General features: G+C 47.9%; 1 protein-coding gene across 3 annotated transcripts in view; it reads right to left on the reverse strand.

Moving 5' to 3' along the window:
• Positions 1–6,229: 6,229 nt before the first annotated feature.
• MAP3K12 (mitogen-activated protein kinase kinase kinase 12) overlaps positions 6,230–20,827 on the reverse strand; it is a 351,073-nt gene continuing 336,475 nt past the window's right edge. For all 3 annotated transcript variants that reach the window (XM_085654690.1, XM_085654688.1, XM_085654689.1), the window contains exon 14: positions 6,230–10,012. In XM_085654690.1, coding sequence (XP_085510816.1) covers positions 9,914–10,012 — 99 coding nt within the window. In that variant the 3' untranslated portion in view covers positions 6,230–9,913. The remainder of the gene's footprint in view (positions 10,013–20,827) is intronic.

Consider the following 20,827-nt stretch of genomic DNA (forward strand, 5'->3'; position numbering starts at 1 on the left):
GTTATACGAATCAACTTCCTCGCCAAGGCAATACCCTATTTCCTTACTGCATTTTACCAGCAATTCCTCCAGTAATTTATGTGGAACAATCCTAGACCACCTAATCCTCATTCCATTTGGTCTTGTAGCTTCAACAGAGTTAATACAATCACTGTCATTTCTTAATTGATTACCCCAATAGTGCAATAAAATAGAAATACTATTGTGGTCGCTTAATGCTTGCTCCTTAACTCATAAGTTGGAGTAAGCGATATTGTTAGAAAGCAAAATGTGATCAATATAGGTGTTAGCATTTCTTCCTGTAAAAGTAGGGCAATTAGTATTTCCTCTGTTTTTCGTGCAACTTAACAAATCCAAGTCGTACTTAGCTATCATATTGTTTAATGCCAAGCCATAGGCACAATGCGGAAAGTGTAAGTAATCAACATCGTGTTTATTTCCGCACTCCCTTCTTAACCCACACAAGTCACTCATGGCGAAAAGGCAAGGGCTTATGTTAAAATCGCCCACCCATAAAATGACCGACTGATTACCTAAAAGCTCCAATGCCCTCTCTAATTCCTTATCCAGTGGGGTCAAGATTTTACCTCGCTCTGCAGTAAAGATATTGTTATAATAGTTAATCAAAACTAAATTTTTGCCTTTGTCGAACTCAAGACATAGCACCCGAGAGTGGACGTCCACTGAAATACAACTTCTAATTTTACAAGAGTTGAGTTTAGTCGATATTAGCAGTAGGAGCCCACCCTTTGCCCTACCAGTGATTGAGTTAACTGCATTCAAGCAGTATGAGGTATAACCCTCAATAAAAATAGGCTCCTCTCTCCATGTTTCTTGGAGGCATATTATGTTGTACCCTGTGTTAATAAAATCTTTCCAAAAGGGGGTGTCCAATTTCCTATTTATGCCTGCAATATTCCAGGTGACTACGCTAAGACCTAAGACCAGAACGGGGCTAGCAGTTATGCAACCGTTTACCACGTCTTCAGAAATTACTAAATTAAGAGGATCTTCCACATTTCCCATGGATGTGGTACAAATGGACTTAAGATCGTAAGTTGCACTGCCAACTTCCATTATAAGTAGTTCAGGGTCAATGGGTGATTGAGCGGCTTCTATTGTATTAAATATATGGCGAGTATCCTGATTACCACAGCTCGTCACACCCTTTTCAACACTGGGTACCTCGTTAGTTATAAGAATTACACTAGATGCTTCATTTATAATAGGAGTAAAAGAGTTACTATCGTGAACACAACCTTTAGGAAAAATATGTCAATCATTGTCCTCCAAGGATTCGAGGGCTGTATATCTATTATGTGTGGGAATAGAAAAATAGTAGCAAGGTCTTGCCATACTTGCAAGATTAGGATACATTGGGTAGCTAGGTTCCAAAAGGTGCCTATAAAAATAGCCTAAAGGTAAGAGAGTGGTGTTACATTCCCATGCAGAGGGTAACGGTGCATTATTAAGAGTATTTTTAGCCCAGGAGCAGGTTTTAAAATTTATTACAACACAATCCCCCTCAAAAAAAATTCTGAGGGGGCCTACCCAACTTACTCTTTGCGCTAATATGATATGACTGGCCCCTTCCATAGGGAAGCTACATATATTGGCCAACCAGTGAAGCGTTTTATTCTTCAATGTCTCATTATTCTCAACTTGCCCGTCTCTTAGCCTGGGGATGTTCACAAGCACAGCTACATATGGACTGCATTCTGGGGGCAGATTAATGCAAGGTGGCAACTTTCTAGCATTTATTGAGGTCGTATAGACTTCCTTCCCCATACATGCTTGGTCCGAGGGAGCAATTTTTCCATTAGGTTGTCCTCTCTGATTAACTCTTTCTATTAGATTCCCTTCCGCAGATAGAAGGGGGCTAATAGGTGAGTCCCCTCGTGGCTGTCTTATGGGGGTCTTGCCTTTAGTCATATTGGGGGCACCTACATTACTTTCAACAATACCCAATGATATAGTAGGTACTTCTACTCCGGTTTTTTGTGAATCACACCTCCCAATCAATAGCTCCTCTTAATTTGTCAACCTCTCTGGCCAAATTGTCCACTTTGTCAAATAATGGCCTAAGAAGTTCAGCAAATTTGTCAAAAATTGCCTCTGGGTTAAAAGTTTCCGTAGGACTTTGAATGGCCCTTGTGCGTGTAGTGACCTTGTTCTCAGTAGTAGGGTTTTTTTTCCCCCTTTTCTTAGGCCCAATACCCGGCCCCGTAGTTTTTTTTCGTGCCCCCCTTTTATTTCCCGGTGGTGATGTTACTGAAAAGGGGCTGATTTCTGTAGCGAACAGTCTGGGGGAGTTTGAGATATTCAAGGGAATGCTGTCATTAATATAGTCACCTTCGGTGATACTCGAGGCTATGGGTACTTCGATATTACTACTTGGATTACTTTGATTACCTTGGTAAATTAAGGGTAATGCGCTTGTACCCATGGACAGTCTTTTTTCTGTGCGGTCTATTTCCTGGGTAAGAGCACTGACCGCTTTAACTAAATAGGTATCAATAGTGTTGCAAGCTAGATCGGCTGATGCCTTGGCCCCACGTCTCACCATAATTGGATATATTGTGAACAGCCCTCCTTTCTCCTGGTTAGCACATGTATTACAATAGTATCATAAATAATCAACAGTGCATATGGACCGCGTATACAAAGGATAGCACAATACTGTTGTTTTCAGATATACAGTGTCTGACCACATCAAGGGGGGTGGCCCGGCCCGACCTCCTTCGTCCTCTGACGGCCTCAGACGGCCCACCCTTTGCCCGGCTACCCGCGCGCTGTCCCGCGACGCGGGAGGTATGCTTGCTTTTATAGCGCCTCCGTGCGCCTGATTATCGTCAGCTGTTCCGCTCTCCGGAGCTGGGGATTCTGGGGACTATAGTTTCCTCCTCACAGCGGCCGCGTCATCAACAGAGCGGCGGCGGGAGGAAATGAGGCCAGCAGCACCCACAGCGTTCACCAGGAAGGGCAGGTAGGATTTCTGTAGGTCCCCCAACTTCACCACCACAACAGGGTGGTGCAGGCAAGAAGGGCATGAGATGTAGCAGATCATTTGGAGTACCCTTTGGGGACCCCAGGACCCACCCATCTGTGATTATATCACCTTTCTCTTGGTTAGGTGGGAGGTTAACCGGTTGTCCTAGGGAGGCATGACAAAGCTTAAATTCGATGATCATCATACATTTCAGATGGATGAGAGGGCCATGCCAAGGTGCTAGTTCAGGCAGGGAGTATCATCAGTCACAAGACTCCACACTGTCCTCGCCTAATGACCCTCTCCAGGGGGTCCATAATTCACTGCTCGGGCAGCAGTTAGTTATCAGTTTGTACTCTCAAATTTGGGACTCGGGTGGGTGAACGTGGCTTTATCCACTCCCTAATGTAAATGCATATCCTTGCACACAGGGCACAACGGATTATATCACACAGGACTGGTTTCAAAGAGAGCAGTAGTTTTTAATGCTCTTGGGGTCCTATCTCCTGTAGGCACTGCACTCCAATACAACTGGAGGTCAGTGGGTAGAGATAAGGGTATTTGTTGGCCCCAAACAATAACTTGCAGGGTAAATAAGGCTGTGGTCAAAGAAGAAAACAGTACTTCCCAACTTCTGGGTGGGCCATCGATCATTCATGCAAAAGGGTAAATAAAGCCATGTACAAGCCCACCAAGCAGGAGGGCTTGGTTCAGCTCAAATTCAATAGAAGGGCTTGGTAAATTAGGCGTGGCCTCTTTGGAGCAAACACCACACGGTACCCAGACAGGGATAGGGCACACCTATCAGTGGTAGATAGGGAAGTGGTCTAACTAGAAAGATGGTAACTTCAGGTTGCAGGAGGATATGGGGCCTGCAATAAAGTGAAGGGTAATACAGCTGTGGTTAAAGAAAAGAACAGTAGATCCCCCTCCCAGGGAGGCCATCACTTTCCGACAGAAAGGAAAATAAAGCCAAGGAAAAGCCCACCAAGCAGAAGGGTATGGTTCAACTCAAATTCAATATAAAATAAGAAGGGCTGGATAAATTAGGTGTAACCTCTTTTGGGTAACACACATGGTACTTCGATAGGGGCGGGGTTCACCTGTCAGAGGTAGATAAGGAGATAAAAGGACTAACAACAGGTTGCAGGTGGTTATGGAGCATGCCATGGTGGGGGGGCCCCGGATATAACAGTGGCCCCGGGCTTTGGGGGAGTTACAGGGCAATACGAAGGCTGATTGGTAAAAAGGGATACCCTTTCAGGAGCACAGAGTGGTGCCTTATGCCAAACCCTAGGAGTTTTTACGGCAGGACCCTGGATGAAAACGTCGGTGCCCCGCTAGTCCTTCGGGCGGTTGTAAGCCTGAGCATCCGGGGGCTGGCCTTGCAACGCTCCGCCCCTAAAAGGCATGAGCAAAGTTATGTACTGGTGGTCTATGGTACGTAAGGGGATAATCCCCACATAAATGGGTGCGCCAACTGGGTTGGCCACGGTGCAGTTTGGTTCATCAGGTGGGCAGGGCAGATTAGGTTAGTCACCACTGTCTGCCGTTGGATCGCCCGTAAGTTAACCCACCACATTGGCATACTTCTTGTATGAAATAAACCTGCAGCAAAACTATTTCCCAACAAAATTTGTGTGGACTGATTATTTGTGCAGCTCGACCAATTACTGCTAAGAGGGGGGGTTGCCGATATCAGCACTATATGGCTTCCCGAAGCGCACGCGGTGTGCCCTGTAAGAGAGCGGCCCCCTTAGGCACATCCCTGCTGACCAGCTGCCGGGACCCCCTTCCCTACAGGAGTCCCACCTATGTCCAGCGCCTCTGTTGCATAATTTCTGGTGCGCAGTGGGTTGGGGACTGGTGCTTATACCTGCCCCCACCCATTGCCCAGCCTCTTTGTGCCTCGCTGGACACACTGTCATCCTCCCAACCGCTTAACCTGCGTGCTGGTGGGCAAAACGAATTGGAATTGAACTTATTAATGTATGAATTTGTGTTGCAGGTGGATTTACAGGGCGATCCGGAGGCTGATAGGTACAAATGGGTACCCTTTCAGGAGCACAGAGTGGTGCCTTAAGCCAAACCCCAGGAGTCTTTACGGCAGGACCCTGGATGAAAACATCGGTGCACCGCTAGTCCTTCGGGCGGATGTAAGCCTGAACAACCAGGGTCTGTCCTTGCTACGCTTCACCTCTAAAAGGCGTGATTAAAGTTATGGACTGGTGGTCCATGGTATGTAAGGGAGATAATCCTTACATAAATAGGTGCACCGATTGGGTTGCCCAGGGTGCAGTTTGGCTCATCAGGCGGGCAGGGCAGATTAGGTTAGTCACCGCTGCCTGGCCTTGGATCGCCCCTAAGTTAACCCACCACGTTGGCATACTTCTTGTATGAAATAAACCTGCAGCAAAACTGTTTTCCAACAAAATTTGTGTGGACTGATTATTTGAGCAGCATGTCAAATTTCTGCTAAGTGGGGGGGAGTGGGTTGCCGATATCGGCATTATGCATCCTCTGTTGCTTTTCTAAAGTATATGCAGTCACTTGGAAAGAGTTTGTGCGGGGAAGGCTTAAAGGAATCGAGAGCTGAACTCTGTAGTGGAGGAAGCCTTCATGGACGATAGAAATGGTCCAAATTTTTGATTTGCTTGTGTGTAGAGAGCCAATGTTGACGTGTAAACCCCTGAGGTGAGTGGGGAGCGGGAATTGTGTGGAAAATAGATGGAATTTTACTCTATAAACGTTGGACTAGGTAACCTGAACACAATTCTGTTTTAACACATTATATATATATCACATAGTTCCCTCTGAGTTAAAGGGGGTTGAAGAGATTAACTGATTCCAAAGAGAACATGAGGTACTAAATGCTGCATAAAATATTTCCCCGAACTCCAGCTAGTAGGCCATAACTCCCTGAGCAATTTCTTCCTTTGGAGTCCATGTTCCAAATCGTCAAGTCATTATTTAAGCAATTGTATAGACTGTACATTCCCAGAGCATGTTCTGATAATCATTTTTCCTTTGCTTCCCCCTTAAAACAATATGATCTGAACATAATTTCCCATACATCGGAACCCGATCAAGTGATAATTGGCAACTAAGCAGAAAAGCAGTAATTGCCTTGTGTCCTCTTACATGGCATCCAGTGCTGCACTCGGCTCACTTTTTGATGCTAGAGAGAGCCCTTAAAGAGAGGGGTTATGCACACACACAGAAAAGAAAGCCAGACACTCATAAGTACAAAATTATTTTAATTTAAATTATCAGTGTTTTTTTTTTCCTCAACTAGCAGTGTTACAATTATTTTGTGTTGTTCTTGTTCAAAAGTATAAGGACTACATACATTGTCCATCTTCTGCCATCGGACCAGTGGCGTCCGCTCTCCTGGACGCCAGGAGACAAAGGCCTGTGTCTGTAGGGCATCACAGCTAATAAGGGGGACGGAGATACAGCTTTCAGAACTAGCGGCGCAGCACCCTCTTCCACCCCGTCAGGTGAACCCAAGATCTAGATCTTTGTCCTGAGAAGGAGGGCCTTGGGTACCTGTGTTTACCCCCAAACACTTGTGAATTTTCAACCATTTGCTTTGGATGTCAACTGATGCGCGATGACTTGAAGAAAAGACCCTAACAATTTTTGGGGGGGTTTGACAGAGCTATAATTTATGAATTTTGCCTTTGAGATTCTGCGGTGCATTTTAATCAAGCCCCTCCAATTGTTGGGCATGACTGCTTTATGTTCTTCGGTTCAATGTAGGCCCTCATACCAGGACAAAGACTTAGTGCCAGAAATACCAGGTGCCCTTACTTAAAGCCGACATTTTGTATGGACCACTAGAGGGCGTGTACATAAGTCAATCTTCTTGTCTTGATGTTTCACTTAATATATAGCACCTGTGATTGAAAGGAGAATCCCTCATAGGTCTCAGGCTGGTCGACTTTCTTTAAGCTTCTACCACCTTCCGTTCACTAAGGCTCCACCAGCCTGTATTGCTGGAGCCCTTGGCGCACATTCACCCAGGTAGAACCCCAACCTCTATGGTGGTGGTCCCCACGTTTGAGAAGATGCCTGCAAACCTTGTCTAAAGGAAGGACGAAGGCTGTGCCACTTTGCTGTGAATGGGCTCAATGTTCAACGTTTGAAGACAAAATTGGAGGCACTGCTGGGATTACAATTGCAGCCCCTTGACAAAGGGAGAGCACCTAGTTAGAAATGCATGCATCAGGTGTGCACCCCCTTCCAGGCCCCCAGACGGATGGCGTAAACCTACATACAGAATGCATGCTGCAGCAGTGCTGCCCATTCCAAACCCCTTGGTGGAAGAATAGTTATCAGGGGCCCATGCATCTTGGAAGAAACATGGCTCAGTAAGTAGTTGGGCTGGACAACTGTACAAGGAGCCTTTGCAGGAGGTGAGGTGGCAGGAGGGACTCAACATGCAGCTCTTCAATGGCTCCACTAGTAAAGTTTAAAAGGATCATGAGTGCTCAGGACTAGCGGAAGACGCAAAGGTGATAAGTGGAAATCAAAGACCAAGGCTAGTGGCAGGAGGAAGTGGTATAGTACGTGCAACGGATGGGGGATTAGTTTCAGCGAGTCGCAAATCCACAAATGCTACACTGCAGACGTCATGTGCGAAAAGGGCCATCATTTTGAACTCGCAAAGGAAGACCCAGTGGCAGCTGCCAGTCAGGTCTTTCAGTTGATAGTTCCATGCTTTAAGTGCTCTGCTAGGCAGCCAGAACTGAAAGGGTTGTTGTGCACTAAGGAAAAAGAGCATCCCTCTCTGTTTTTCCAATGAACAAGGCCACGACTACATAGCATGACCCCCTGGGTCCACTTCAGCTATGGGACAGGGACCACTTTCTAATTCAATGCAATGGAACATTTCCAAGGGCACAGTTGCACACCTAAAGGCACCCAGGCAATGCAGAGTACATGCAGCAGGAGTATGTGAGAGGGGGCTCTAGCGATCTTTATTCCACATGGCATATCCTTTCATCCTACATAAGTAGGAGGGTGGACACTGCCCTCAAGACGCCAGAAGCGTACTTTGGGAGAACTGACTCACACTGAGATGGATCCGTGGAAGTTAAAGGCATCTGCTGTATAGTGCGCTTTTGGGGATGTAGGAGTGTGATCTGCAGACTTACAAACCAACACAAAGTTGGGATGAATTTGAATACAAGTGGTCACCAATTACCTTTCACCTCGTGGTATTTGCACAGTGTAACATACCACATTGTATGAACACCATGATTTTTTGATCAACAAAAGTATTCATTGAAGTCCATATTTGTTACTTCATGAGTTGAAGAACAATCCATGGTATTTCTATTTGTTATCCAGAAGGAATTGAAATGACCCACCCTACAGTTTCATCCCTTATAATTCACTGAATGGCTCATAGAATAAGGGCCATCTCAGGCATTTCTTTGCTTCCTCGTGCACTAGACCACTGTATGAAACTTGGAGCATCTTTGGGCATTTCCTGATCTTCTAGCTCACTGGATCACTGTATGGACACAGCCCATCCTCAGCATTCTATATTTTTCCTCATACTGTTGCTTACGCATATACACTTAACACACCAGCAGTGTGAGCCATGGGGGTGTTTGGTGAATCAGTGAGCGCCTTGATCTCTGCTAAAAAGACTGTTTCTTCCAATCTACTGAACAAATGCAGAGGTGAGATAAAACAGGAAATATGTAAACGCATGGCTGGGATTTCATGCTTCAGTTTAAACGTACAATTTTTCATGTTTTCCTGATTAGTGAGTCTTGCTACGCCTGCATATTTAGAAACGCCTTCCCACAAGTTTCTTTTTGCAAGGAACGGATAATATCGAACTCCTGGTGAACCATCCTGCCATCAATAGTACTTTTCCAGACTGTTGTGAACGGGCTGCCCCATACTTTGGAATGCTACTGCAACTATGATGCGTGAAAGTACTTTGGGCTGGAGTACATGAAGTGTTTGCGATGGCACCTGCAGAGCATGAACTCTAGGTGGAAGCGTGTCAGGCACACACCATGTGCCCAAGCAATCGGAGTGCACACATGCAGCCCTCAAATGCCTTTGGACACTTACTGATCCCTAGTAATATACACTGAACATTAGTTACTTTGTACACATACTGTACTGATCCGTGGTATGAAGACTGGAAATGAGCACCTCTCCTGTACTTTACGTACCTTTGCACACTTGTGTTGCACTTTAGTATGCTATGTACACTCCTTGACCTCTTATCCAACCACCCTGAGTATATGAACATCCTGAGTCTTTGAGCTCACAGCCTATGCAGATGCATCCTTTGCACACACCCTGAGCACCCCGCGTGTGCACCGTGAAACTGGAGATGATGTGCACCATTATACAATTCCAGCCGTAGCCACCACACCACCCGTGCATAGTGTGTCTATGATAAGAAGCACCAGAGCAGCCAACGCCAGGTTAGAATATTAAAGCCAAGAGGGTCCAGGGCTGCTTTTTTCCTTCCTGAAGGCAACGGGTGGTCAGATGGAGCGCCTGCCACCTGGTACCACCTCAAGTGAGGTTGGCAGATGGAGAAGCAGACGGGGAACTACAACAGTGGTGGAAGATCTCCTCCTACAAGGCCTATGCAAGCATCCGAGGAGATGAAGGGGAGCATGCAGCGACATGATGGAGGTAGCACCTGTCCCACGTCATGGATTAACTCTCCCGCCTATCAGCACCTGCACTGGTGCCCAAGCCATGGCCTCCACCCAGTCCCCGTGCCAAGAGATCGTCCCGCGCTGCCTCCCGGCTGAATGATGGCTGAAGTCACTGCATGAGCTGGAGGCATGGCAAAGGTCTATAGACATACCATGTTATTTATATATATATTTATATAAATATTTCATTTATGTACAATGTCCAGTATTCCTGTCGACTACATCACAAATCGGGCACAGCTGGTGATCTGTAGAGGTCCCCGCAGATGGAGTGGTCCAGTTCTGTGCTGTCACAGTCAGAATCCTCATACGCTTGAACAATCTGTAGTGAAAGACAGAATAAAATAATTACATTCCTGGCTACAGGCAGAGACAGATCAATACACGTGTACCGTTATGGCGAGATACACCACTAACACAGAAGTACACTGCTGGACAGAGAAAGATAGAACAAAAAACACAAAAGTTAATTACAGGTTACCCATGCCTTGATACTGGCTACTTCTGTTTTGCTATGTTATTTTAATTTATTACGCGCTTGAATCATCCGTATCTCGGTGCGGTGCCAGATGACGGACAGCAGGTAAAAAAAAACATTCTTAAAATAAGTAGGTCTTTAGCGCTTTCCTGAAATGGGCATGATTTTCACAGGTGTATAGTTGGAATGGCAATTTGTTCCAGAGGTGAGGGGCAAGGAAGGAGAATGATCCGAAGCCTGACCTGTCCTTTTTGACCCTAGGGACATTAAGCAAGGCCTTGTCATGAGATCTTAGAAGTCTGGGAGGGAGTAAGGCACAAGTTTAGATGCCAGATATGTGGGCCCTGTCTATGGAGGGCGTTATGGGTTAAGTAATACATCTTGAAAATAATTCTGTTTCTCACTGGTAACCAATGTAGGGACTGAAGAAGAGGGGCAGTTGCCGAGCCCAGAGGGAGGTTACAGACGAGGCGAGTGGCGATGTTCTGAACTACCTTAAGTTTGGAGAGCAGCTTCTTGTTTATGGAGGCCAAGAGTGAGTTACCATAGTCCAGACGGCTAATGACTTGTGCCAGGATAACAGTTTTTCTTGGGGAGAGCGGTAATAAGGGAAATACCCTTCTCAGCAACCGCAGCATATAAAAGTAGGAACCTGGGATAGCTGAGGTTTGTTCTGTCATGGAGAGGGGTTGGTCCAGACGAACTCCAAGGTTTTTTACCACTAATTTAGGAGCCGGGGCAAGGCCCAAGTCTGATGGCCAGTTCTATCTTTGTCACTGTGGTTGCTAGGGAATAGTAACTAAACCTTTCTACAGCACCCTGCGGGTATCAGCTGAGGGAAAGGATTTTCTATGATCAGATCTTGATGTTCTTGACCAGAACACCAGGATCTTGCCAGACAGGTACCGCTATTTTTAGTGCTACTTTATCCACAGAGAAGCTCTTTTTCTTCAGCTTTGCCTCGTGAGGAATTCGGCCAATTGAATGAGATTCTAAAACGGATACCAACCTCCAAGAACTGTGTTACAGGAAAGTAACTTCTTTTTCAGCATAGATCTGTTACATTGACATGCTCTGCAATGAAAACTATAGTAAATGCTTCTTACCAGGAATAAAAGTAAACCATCTCAATATGCCCCTGCCCCGCCTTTGGGTCTTGATGAGCACTTTATGTCAAGCAATACTGTACTCATGGTGTGTTTTAGAATTGGGGGTCTCTAGTTGGCAGAGGTAGGTACCTTTGTCCAAAAAGGGACCCTTGCTTCTAGTCAGGGTAAGGGGCTACACTTCTAAAATAACCCCTGCTCACCCCCTTGGTAGCTTGGCACGAGCAGACAGGCTTATCCCAGAGACAGTGTGTAAAGCATTTGTGAACACATACAGCAATACCGTGAGAACACTACAAGTGGACGCCACACCAGTTTAGATAAATAAGTAGTCTTTACTAGACTTAACACAAGACCAAATGACAAAAATCCACAATACTGTAATCAAAAATAGACTTTAAAATGGTAGAAATAGCTTAGTTTAATGTAGATGGTAAATGCAACACTTTACTCTCAAACTACCTTGGATGCATCACGCAATCCAAACAAAAGGGTCGCAGGGAAGGTGATGCGTCGATTCCTTGCTTCGGGGGAGGTGATGCGTTGGTTCCTTACTGCAGCGCAGGAGATGTGATACATCGGTTCCTTACCGGAGAGGAGGTGATGCATCGGTTTCTTACTGTGATCCGGAGCGATGCGACAAGATGGCGCCTCGATGCGACGATCCGGTGCGATGCGACAAAATGGCATCTTGATACGATGCGACAAAGTTGGATGTGATGCGTGCAAGCCCGACGGCCGTGCGGCGAACTCTGTAACTTCTGAGCCGCGACAGGCCCTGCGACACGCTTCTCCGGTGATGTGACGGTGACCTCTGCGGCGGCGACACGCTTCTCCAGTGATGTGACACGCTTCATTGATGATGTGACGGCGAGCAGCTGCGGCACGCTTCTTCAGCGATGACGCGCTTCTCCTCGTTGCGTCGCGCTTCCAGCTCCCAGCAACTCGCAGTCTCTCAGAAGGCCCAAACAACAGTAGGCACGTCTCTGCAGGCGGAATTCCTCAGCAAGGGAATTCAGGGGAGCTGGGGGTGAAGTCTTGTATCCCTGAGACTTCAGGCAGGAGACAAGCACAGTTCAAGCCCTTGGAGATTCTTCTTCAAGATTGCAAAAGTACACACAAAGTTCCTTTTCTCCTTTCCTTGGCAATAAAGTAACCACTGCAGGCCAACCCCAACAGCACAGCACAGGGGCAGTCTCCCCCTTCAGCTTCCTCTCCTTGGCAAAGGGTCGTCTTGATTCCCAGAAGTGATTTACAGTTCTGGGTCCCCCTTTTTATACAGACAAATCCTTTGTCTCTGAAGGCAGTATGTGTCTGTACCTAGTCCAAACCAGTTCTGGGTGCATTCTGCCAGTGCACAACTTCTTCTACATAGGCTCTGCAATGGCAGGCCTGAGCCATATTTTACAAGCTGCTTCTGTGGGTGGCACAACCTGTGCTGCAAGCCCACCAGCAGCATTTGATTTACACGCCCTGGGCACACATGGTGCACTGTACTAGGGTCTGACAAGTAAATCAAATAAGCCAATCATGGAGTCACTAATCCATAACACAATTTACAATAGAGAGCATTTGCACTTTAGCACTGATCAGCAGTGGTAAAGTGCCCAGAGTCATAAAACCACCAACAACAGGTCAGACAAAATACAGGAGGAAGGCAAAAAGTTCAGGGATGACCCTGCAAAAAGTGCCAAGTCCAACACAACCCCCTTCTAGCCAAAACGCAGGGTAGACCAATCACTACCTTGATGGGCTTCCCTGCTTTGGGTGATAGAACATGGACCCTGGCCCGCAACTGCAGGGAAATATTCCAATTCTATGCCATTCTGAACCTTTTTGGATGCCCCTGTCCATACTCTCAGGGCCCACTAAGCTAACCCATGGGGAACCCTTCTCCTCACCTGTGGACACCACCTGTGCAGTACCTAACCTTAGCTTGCTCACTGGTGTGTCCCAACAGACAGACAGTACCCACATGGCCAACACAGTGGTGTGGCCCAGTCCACCCCCGGGGTGCGACTCCTGTTCCCCTCCCAGGGGCAACTCTGTCCACCAGGACAGCAAGCCAGAGTGGCCACTGACAGCTGTCAGTGATGACAACCAGGCCCCAGGCCTTTCATGGTTCTCCAACCTCTGTGGCGTCAGAGAGCGGGAGGCAGTAGCCCCAGGTGCTTGGCACCCTTGGTCCACTCTCCCTCCTGTCAGGTCAGGTATGACATCCTGACACTGACCCACCAACCCCGGGCCTGTACCTGGTGGCTGGACAGGAGACTGGGGTGGGCTTTCCCACACCTGGTCCTCCTCCTTGGGGCTCTGTACCCTCCCACCTGGAGCGGTACCCCTTCCAGAACTGTCAGGGCACCTGTGGCAGGTGTCCTTCACAATTCGCCCACCAGTTCAGGGGTTCTATCCTGCAACTGGGATCCCAGCCTAGGGTCTGTACCCTTAGACTGGGCAGAGGTCAGGGGTGAGGCTGCCCTCTCCCCGACCCCCTCACTGAGGCCCTGCACCATCCCACCTGGAGCGGTGCACCCAGAAGACAAACCGGTAGGGACAATGATTACAGTTGTCGTTCCCTGAACCTGGCTTTCCAACCCAGGGACCAACCCCTGTGGTTGAGCACTTGCCCAGCGCACCAGGACTTCCTGGGGAGCACAGCCCCCCCCCCCCAAAGGTAACACATGACTCATATGTTGTGCGACAGTCTACCAGGCGCAGATCTCCCGACCCCTGTCCATCTGACAGTGCGTGAAGATCCCCCGGACAGAAGTGGTGTCACCATGGTCACCCCTAGGAGGCTCAGACCTTCTGGCTGGCCCCTGACCCACTGATTCTTTCACTGGGGACACTTTCCCCCACTCACTCTTCAATCTGTACTTCTGCAACCTCCACTTAGGGGTGGCACTGCCAGACACCAGAACTGATGGAGGTCTGCTTACAGACACTCCCAGTTCTCCTGTCACTAGGAGATCCCTCTCTGGACTACTAGTACAGCCTAGGCTCCCTACCTGGTGTCCCCTTAAGGAACCATCCAGGTCCTGAGCCTGAGATTGGGGCACTTTGGGACACATCCAGGTCTCACTCCTTCTCCTTGGAGAAACGACGTGAGGCCCTATAACCCTCCCACTACACCCAGACCTAGCTGGGCTACTCTGAACCTCTCCCACCACTCTGGCCTGGAAGATACCCAAGCCACTCCTGTTAGGGTCACTCCCCAATGCCTCTTCAGACTCTCCGGAATCCACCAAAAGGTCTGCCTCCAGGGTGAGCTCCCTGGGGTCAGAGAACTCACATTCAACAGGTGTTGACATATCTCTGGAAAACAAGGACTTACAATATGCTCTCCCACAATTGGATCACACAGCACCCCACAGGTGTTAACCAAACTATCCTTCACCTCACCATCCAGTGCCTCTCACACGTACCCAACACCACTCTCTTGAGATTGGCAAGACAGTATCTGACTGTCTCTGTCACTCAACCCACACTCTTCTGGGCGGTCTCCACACCCACACACCAGGATTTCAACAATGGGGGATCCCCTCTTCCTGCACCTCTCATCTAGAGTCGGTAGAGTGTCCCGCCCACCACTAGGACCATGAACCCCTGCGTCAGTTTCCCAAATTACCTCAGGGACACTGCGTACCACTGGAGCTACCTCATATCCTTGAACCCCTTGCTGTATGTTAACTCCCTCCTTCAAGTCAGGCGCCACATCTCTGGGTGTATGTACTGCTCCGTCAGCACTAGATAACTCAATTTTGCTGTCACCATCTGAGCTGGACTCCACCTCCAACTCAGCCAAGCTCACTTCCTGAGCTACACAAACTTCTTGTTGGGTTAAGGCCCTCTTGGCCTCAGCCCTCTCGAGCTCCTCATCAAGCTATCTCAGCCTCTGCTCACAAGCCAGAAGCCATCCATCTTTTTCTGTTTCTTCCTCACTTTCAGAGAAGTCCTCCTCCTCAGACTCAACTGGTAGTGTTGCCCCCCAGCGGGGTAACTCCTAATGAAATAGGGATACCTCTAGATCCTCCCTGGTCCTTTTCCTCACAGGCAGCCCCCTTTCCTTGCAGAACACACATAGCTCCTCCATTGTGTAGATGAACATGTGCCAGAAGTTAAGTTCCATTTTGCAACAATTAACCAGAGTCCTAGTATCAAAACCACTTCCAGGAGTACACCAGAAAACATAAAAAACAGTATGTGATTGTGTTATGGTCTGCATTCACTAGTAGTGTACACCAATCACTGTACACGAGTCACAAATGCAAGTCCAAATCCCACCGCTGACCACCAAGGCTGGTAGTTGGCAGAGGTAGGTACCTTTGTCCAAATAGGGACCCTTGCTTCTAGTCAGGGTAAGAGGCTACACTTCTAAAATAACCCCTCCTCACCCCCTTGGTAGCTTGGCACAAGCAGACAGGCTTATCTCAGAGGCAGTGTGTAAAGCATTTGTGAACACATACAGTAATAAAGTGAAAACACTACAAATGGACACCACACTAGTTTAGAAAAACAAGTAATCTTTACTAGACTTAACACAAGACCAAACGACAAAAATCCACAATACTGTAATCAAAAATAGACTTTAAAATGGTAGAAATAGCTGAGTTCAATGTAGATGGTAAACGCGACACTTTACTCTCAAAGTACCTTGGATGCATCATGCAATACAAACAAAAGGGTTGCAGGGAAGGTGATGCGTCGGTTCCTAGCTTCGGGGGAGGAGATGCGTCGGTTCCTTACTGCAGCGCAGGGGAGGGGATGCATCGGTTCCTTACCGTAAAGGAGGTGATGCGTCGGTTTCTTACTGTGATCTGGTGCGATGCGACAAAATGGCGTCTTGATGCGATGCGACGTTGGATGTGATGCGTGCACGCCCGACGGCTGTGCAGCGAACTCGGTAATTTCTGAGCCGCGACAGACCCTGCGACACGCTTCTCCGGTGATGCGACGGCAACCTCTGCAGTGGCGTCACGCTTCGTCGATGATGCGACGGCGAGCAGCTGCGGCACGCGTCTTCGGCGATGCGACGGCAACTGCTTCGGCAGCGACACGCTTCTCCTTGTTGTGTTGCGCTTCCACCTCCCAGCGACTCACAGACTTCTCAGAGGGCCCAAACAACAATAGGCACCTCTCTGCAGGCAGAATTCCTCAGCAAGGGAATTCAGGGGAGCTGGGGGTGAAGTCTTCTATCCCTGAGACTTCAGGCAGGAGGCAAGCACAGTTCAAGCCCTTGGAGATTCTTCAAGACTGCAAAAGTACACACAAAGTTCCTTTTCTCCTTTCCTTGGCTATAAAGTAACCACTGCAGGCCAAACCCAACAGCACAGCACAGGGGCAGTCTCCACCTTCAGCTTCCTTGGTTCTTCTCCTTGGCAAAGGTTTGTCTTGATTCCCAGAAGTGATCTAAAGTTCTGGGGTCTGGGTTCCCCTTTTTAAACAGACAAATCGTGCCTGTACCTAGTTTAAACCAGTTCCGGGTGCATTCTGCCAGTGCACAACGTCTTCCTTTGTCAGTGTGGGCCAGGGCCATCAGACACACCACAGGAGGTGGAGCTAGCATTGTGGAATGCAGGCACAGCCCTATTCAGGCCCAGGTGCAACTCCTCCCACCACTCCTCATGCAGATGGGTCTATTCAGCCTTGTGATGACTCACCTTGTCTCCTGGAGCCACCCCAGCCCCTGTCACTCATAAAACAGATATGGAATACACAACCTAGCAGAGGCAGGCTTGGATGGTTAGGCAAGAAAATACCTACTTTCTAAAAGGGGTATTTTCAAACACAATGTTAAAACCAAGTAAAAGATGTATTTTATCATTCTGAGTTCAGGCATACTAAACTCGAATTTCTACCTAGTTTCCTGAGTCAGTTAGGATTATAAGATGTTATAATCAAACTGCCCATTCTGGCCTATGGGAATAGGTAGCCTTGCAATAGTGAAAAACTAAATTGGCTGTAATTCACTATCAGAACATGCTACACACATCAGGGCATGTCCTACCTTTTACATACAATGCACCCTGCCCTTGGGCCTACTTTAGGGGTGACTAAAATGTAGAAAAGGGAAGGTTTAGGGAAGTCGACATGGCAGTCCCAGACAGCACACAGGCTCTGTAATGGCAGGCCTGAACCATATTTTACAAGCTGCGTGTCTGTGGGTGGCACAACCAGTGCTGCAAGCCCACCAGCAGCATTTGATTTACAGGCCATGGGCACACATGGTACACTGTGCTAGGGTCTGACAAGTAAATCAAATAAGCCAATCATGGAGTCACTAATCCATAACACAATTTACAATAGAGAGCATATGCACTTTAGCACTGATCAGCAGTGGTAAAGTGCCCAGAGTACAGGAGGAAGGGGTGACCCTGCAAAAAGGGGAGAGGGAGAGAGAGAAAATATATAATATAATATATATATATATATATATACATACATACACAAATAGTTGCATTGCATGTTTAAGTGTATGGAAAAGGTACGAGGTAGCAATGCCTGATGAATTCTGAAATCCATATATTTTTATAAGCTTTCAGTCCATACAGCCAGCCCAAAGGCCTACACAAAGTGGTGCTCCTCTTCAAATCTGAAGGATACTTTCTGCTGCTATCTATGGGCGACACAAGTCGTTTGGCAAAACAATAGATTTGTTTAAAGTAGAATCAGGAAGAATTTAAGCAATATAGATACATTTGGTCTCATAAATGCTTTAAACAGGGTTCAACCATACAAGAGTGATCGCTGCAACAAAAAATTTAATTTCCTCAAAAATAGTACATCACATCCCTGCACTGGCTGAAATATTAGGCTTTGAAGCGTAACTTTACCTTCAGCTCCCAAGGTACCTGTAGGTATAACATTTTTGGAATGAAGGCCTTTTTTTGCCTCCGATAATTTGGGCCGATTGAAATGTGCACATTTAACAACTGTTTGAACTCGGCCATTAGACCAAGATCCTTAAATCTAAAAGAGGAATCTTGCCCTTCATCCTCGTTAACAGGTGTGGCGTGGTCTCCAAAATAGCAAATGGGAACACCGAGGTATGCATTGGACCGGAAAATAGAATTTGGGGACCTATGAAGGATCTACGAAGACCATTTTTTTTCTTTCATCCCCTCTTCTTAAGAAACTCTCTTTGAATCAATGCCAGTTTGGGCCTATGCCCAGTTAATAAAAAAAAATCCTTAGCTCTCTATTTTCTGGCAACATGGAGGTGAAGTCTGATCACTTTTGGGTTGTCTTCTTGTGAAATATAGAACTTTAAATGAAGAACAAGTTACTTACCTTCGGTAACGATGTATCTGTGAGAAACATTAGTTAGTTAGATTCCTCACCTTAGAATAGCCCCAGGCGTCAGACTGGATCCGGAAGATTTTTCGTCAGCAATACCCCTTGCGCGTCGCTAGGCGTCGTCTGCGGCTCCGCGTCCGTCGTTGGCGTCGTGCGCCGGAATGACGTCGTCTGAGTACTTAGACGCCGCCCTCGCACGCTGACGTCAGTTCTTGTACATAGCTTTCCGCGCCAGGAACGCAGAGCCATGCAAGAGACCGACACTGGTGCCAAAAAATCTAGGGGCCTGAAAAGGATAACCTTAACCCTAGATGTCAGTTCGCAGAACGGGGAGGATGGGTGGGTCGGTGAGGAATCTAACTAATGTTTCTCACAGATACATCGTTACCGAAGGTAAGTAACTTGTTCATCTGAAAGAAACACGTTAGTTAGATTCCTCACCTTAGAATAGATACCCAAGCAATACCAACCCCGGTGGTGGGTCTGCGAACCAAGATCACACGAGAAAGTCTTGGAGGACAGAACGGCCAAAGAAGCCATCCCTCCGGACTTGGCTGTCTAGGCAATAGTGCCTGGCAAACGTGTGCAGCGAAGCCCACGTCGCCGCCTGACAGATGTCCTGCAAAGGGACTCCCCGTCCCAAAGCAGTAGTAGCCGCCGTGGCCCGAGTAGAATGGGCTCGCAGCCCAACAGGAGGGTCCTTTTTTTGTCAAGGAGTAACAGATTTTTATACACAAAACGACCCACCGGGAGATGGTCCGTTTGTGCACAGCTTTTCCCTTCTTTGCACCCACGTAGCCAACGAAAAGCTGGTCGTCCACTTGGAACTGTTTTGTGCAGTCCAAATAAAAGGAGAGCGCACGTTTGGGGTCCGCTCTTCCCCTTTGGAAGGATGCGGAGGCGGAAAGAAGGTGGGCAAGGTGACAGATTGCCCCTGATGAAAGGGAGTCACCACTTTCGGAAGAAAGGAGGGACGAGGCCGAAGGACAACCTTGTCCGGATGAACAGATAGAAAAGGAGGCTTGGACGATAGAGCCTGGAGCTCACTCACCCATCTAGCCGAGGTGATGGCAACCAGGAAAGCAGTCTTAAGAGTAAGAAGACGAAGAGGACAATTGTGAAGGGGCTCAAAGGGAGCACACATCAGGAATGTTAAGACAAGATTCAAGTCCCACTGAGGCATTACGAAAGGGACAGGAGGGAACGTGTGAGTAATGCCTTTAAGAAAGTGTGACACTACAGGGGACTTGAAAAGAGAGGGCTGATCTGGAAGCCGCAAGAAGGCAGAGAGGGCAGCAAGATAACCTTTCAAGGTGCCCAGGGCAGCGCCCTGTCGGGCCAAAGAAAGAAAAAAGAGGAGAACCTCAGAAAGAGGGGCGGAAAGGGGATCCACAGCCTTTACTGTGCACCATGCCACAAATTTGTTCCACCGGCAGGCGTATACCGTCTTTGTGGAGGGACGCCTGGCTGCCAGAATGATATCACAGACTTCAGGAAGCAAGTCAAATGGCATCAACTGCCGCCGCTCAATCTCCATGCCTGGAAGTGGAGGCTGGACAGGTTCGGGTGGAGGACCGTCCCCTGCTGCTGCGACAGAAGATCCTCCCGAAGGGGCAGACGTATCGGAGGATCGGTCAACATACTGAGTAGCTCGGGATACCAGTACCTTCGTGCCCAATCCGGAGCCACCAAGATGACTTGGGCCCGGTCGTGCCTGATCTTCTTCAGCACTCTGGGCAGAAGTGGTATAGGCGGAAAGGCGTACAACAGACCGCAACTCCACTCGCGACGAAAAGCGTCGCCGAACGAGAGCCTCCTTGGAAATTCCAACGCGCAGAACTGCTGACATTGCGCGTTCTCGTCGGTGGCGAATAGATCTAACCAAGGCTCTCCCCACTGCTGAAAGAGACCTTGCGCCACTTCGGAGTTCAGACGCCATTCGTGATCCATCATGCACCGGCGGCTGAGTTCGTCTGCTCTGGCGTTCAGGGAGCCCGCCAGATGTTGAACCACTAGGGTGACGCCCTGGTGTTCCAGCCATGTCCAGAGGCGCAGAGCCTCCTGACAAAGGGTCCACGACCTGTAACGCCCTGAACGTCTCAGGATCGTTTAACAGACACGATAATGAGAACGCAACCACTTGTGAAGGTTTAGTTATTTTAATGAAGGCAAAAAATAATACAAGGAATAAACAAAGGTTATAGTCACTGGAATCCTCCAGGCTAAGTACGTTACCAGCCCACAACACGGATGGTCC

The sequence above is a fragment of the Triturus cristatus genome, chromosome 4_1 (genome assembly GCF_964204655.1).
Source record: "Triturus cristatus chromosome 4_1, aTriCri1.1, whole genome shotgun sequence".
In the NCBI taxonomy this organism is placed as follows: Eukaryota; Metazoa; Chordata; class Amphibia; order Caudata; family Salamandridae; genus Triturus; species Triturus cristatus.